This window comes from Dipteris shenzhenensis, chromosome 16 (assembly GCF_047967505.1).
Source record: "Dipteris shenzhenensis isolate YYH24624 ecotype China chromosome 16, Dip_SZ_1.0, whole genome shotgun sequence".
NCBI lineage: Eukaryota > Viridiplantae > Streptophyta > Polypodiopsida > Gleicheniales > Dipteridaceae > Dipteris > Dipteris shenzhenensis.
Genome location: NC_141611.1, coordinates 45,216,584 through 45,219,237, shown reverse-complemented (window position 1 = coordinate 45,219,237; position 2,654 = coordinate 45,216,584). Strand labels below are relative to the sequence as shown.

Genomic DNA, 2,654 nt, shown 5'->3' with positions numbered 1-2,654 from the left:
ATAGAGCACGATGATAAATCCAACCATATAGGTTTGAGCTACATATGGCTCAACACTATTCTAATCCTACAAGTTTTGAGCCTCAAATGGCTTAAGATAAAGATAGGCAATGAGATCATCCAAATTGAAAAAGATAACACAATATCCATTTGGATCCCTTATATGGATAACACAAGAGCCATTTGAAGACAAGAGGAAATTGAGAACACCTTAGCACCATATGGACCCAAGTGGTTGTAATAAAAGAGATGGGAGAGTGGTATAAGAAAGAGTTGAATCTCCTAAAAAAGGTAACTTGTATAAACAACCAAGTCATTTCCTTGTGGTAATAGTGAAGACTCATAAATACTCTTGGAAGAATAGAGAGAGCTCTTTGAAACGACGTTGGCAAGAATGTGGTAATAGTGAAGATCTTCCTTTGAACCAAGGAGAACTGTAAGGTCCATGAGAGATTTAACTATTGACGACTGGCATTGAGACAGCTTTTGACAAGAACGAGGAGCCACCAGGGACAAGGCAACCAAAGCACAAGTCTGCAACAGGGTAAAAGAGAGATTAGAGTTGACAGTACCAACGCCACGTTCGACTCAGCATCGGACCATTTTCCTCAAACAAATACAGCAGGAGATTGTGAACAGTTATACGACTTTCCCTTAAGCAAGCTTTGAACTCTGGTATCAAAAGTCTAGCAGCAAACACTTAATTGAGACATCCTGGCATCTGCATCAGCAAGAACATTACTCAGACACGCATCCACCTGAACCGAGAGCAGAGAACAAGAAACTCTAGAACGCCTATACCTCAACCCCGAAGCTGCACAACAAAATTGCTTTTTTCGCTACCTAAGCCCAACCATTTGATAGTAATTCCAAACCAAACTATGCTGCACAACAAAATTGCTTCTTTCCCTACCTAAGCCCACCCGAGAGAAACAACCATATCATAGCAATTCCAAACTAAACTATGCTTCGCGAATATATTAGCATATCCTCAAAGCGAAGCCATCAACGATCCTACCGCAATGCCAGCTAGATATTGCTTTTGAAAAACACGTGAAGAAGCATTGCACAGTTCTAGGAATGAGAATTCGGGAAGAGAACAAAAAGTAATTGAAGCGCGTCTGCGGCCATTGAAGCTAACAAAACAGGAAGTACAAAGCGGACTCCTTCCAAAACACTATCAAAGAAACTCCTCTAGAATCGTTTGCGAAATAGAAGACAATTAAGGTAAGATGTCTCTCAGTAGATGGTGGTGTTCATAAACACCAGAGAAAGAAAACCTTAGGCAAAGCCTGGACATTAACCGCCGAAGCCGTATAGAGTCCTGCCCTGCCTCTTCAACGCGTACACCACATCCATAGCAGTGACGGTCTTACGGCGAGCATGCTCGGTGTAGGTAACAGCATCCCGAATGACATTCTCGAGGAAAATCTTGAGGACGCCACGGGTCTCCTCGTAGATAAGGCCACTGATACGCTTGACACCGCCACGGCGGGCAAGGCGACGGATGGCAGGCTTGGTGATGCCCTGGATGTTATCACGAAGGACTTTACGGTGGCGTTTGGCACCGCCTTTGCCGAGGCCTTTACCACCCTTACCACGACCCGACATAGCTAATTACGAGCTGAAAACAAGCGAGCTAAAGATGGTCGAAAGGTACGAAGGCAATGCTCGCGAAGCAGGCAAAGCAGAGAGAGCTTGTGAGATTGACGCTTCAGTGCCCTCCATTTATACACAAACGCCCACAAATTTTCAAATTCAAATCTTGAACCTTTAAACGGAAACTCCCGCCCTTCCCCCCTCCCGCCCCCAATTCAAGATATAACTTCGTGCCTAACATCATTCAACATATATTGCATGCCCATGACACCCCTACCTCATTCAAATTTCAAAATATATTGTATTCCCTTGAAACCCCAACATCATTCAAATTTCAAAATATATTATATTCCCATCAAACCCCAACATCATTCAATTGCAACACACATACCTTACAGCACCAATCGATGGATATGCCACTACAGTCTTGTCAGTCTCGCGATCCCACTACCACACGCTTCTTACTGTCGTCCCCGTCGCAGCATCTAACTCCGTTTATATAGTTTAGTAACACACTTTGAAAAGCACGCAGGTGCTTTCAGTGAACACCTTTTCTCATGTGATTTTGGACGAAAAAGATCAATCGAAACCAATTAAAACTTAAGGAGGTGTGAGAAAACCAAAACATCCCTTTAGACTACCTACCCTAAAAAGGTTGGTGGCCTCTAGTTACTTGCACTACCCTCACAAAATCAACAAGAAAACACACCCCACGGGCATGTTTCCATGTTTGGGAGGTGTGATATTCAAATGACCAACGGTGGCTCGAAGAGCAATGGCGGGCATTCAGGCCACACGTGAAAGAGGCAAGCTGCTTTTGAAATCCTTAATTGTTGTAGAAAGTGACAAGGCAAGCAAAGAGAGCAGGAAATATTGGATGAAAGCAGGGTGCAGAAGGCTCAAGCTACTGGGTGTGACAAAGAATAGACCATTTTGCGAAATGCCCAATCCGCCACCTGATTGCTCAAAGGTGCACCATCATCCCTTCATTTTTCATCATTGGAACTAGCACGGGGGCTCATCGCACACATAGGTGCACGCATTTGAGCCCCATGA

At 44.0% G+C, this 2,654-nt stretch overlaps 1 protein-coding gene across 1 annotated transcript; it reads right to left on the bottom strand.

Moving 5' to 3' along the window:
- Positions 1-384: 384 nt before the first annotated feature.
- On the bottom strand, positions 385-1,781 carry LOC147893031 (histone H4). Its single transcript, XM_087387287.1, has 2 exons — positions 1,280-1,781; positions 385-533 (listed from the first exon to the last, which is right to left on the bottom strand). The coding sequence occupies exon 1, from the start codon at positions 1,608-1,610 to the stop codon at positions 1,299-1,301; it is 312 nt and encodes a 103-aa protein (XP_087243413.1). The 5' UTR covers positions 1,611-1,781; the 3' UTR covers positions 385-533; positions 1,280-1,298.
- Positions 1,782-2,654: the final 873 nt, after the last annotated feature.

Bases quoted from the DNA above. Each gene is read 5' to 3' on its own strand.
- LOC147893031 (XM_087387287.1), bottom strand. From the start codon at position 1,610: ATGTCGGGTCGTGGTAAGGGTGGTAAAGGCCTCGGCAAAGGCGGTGCC.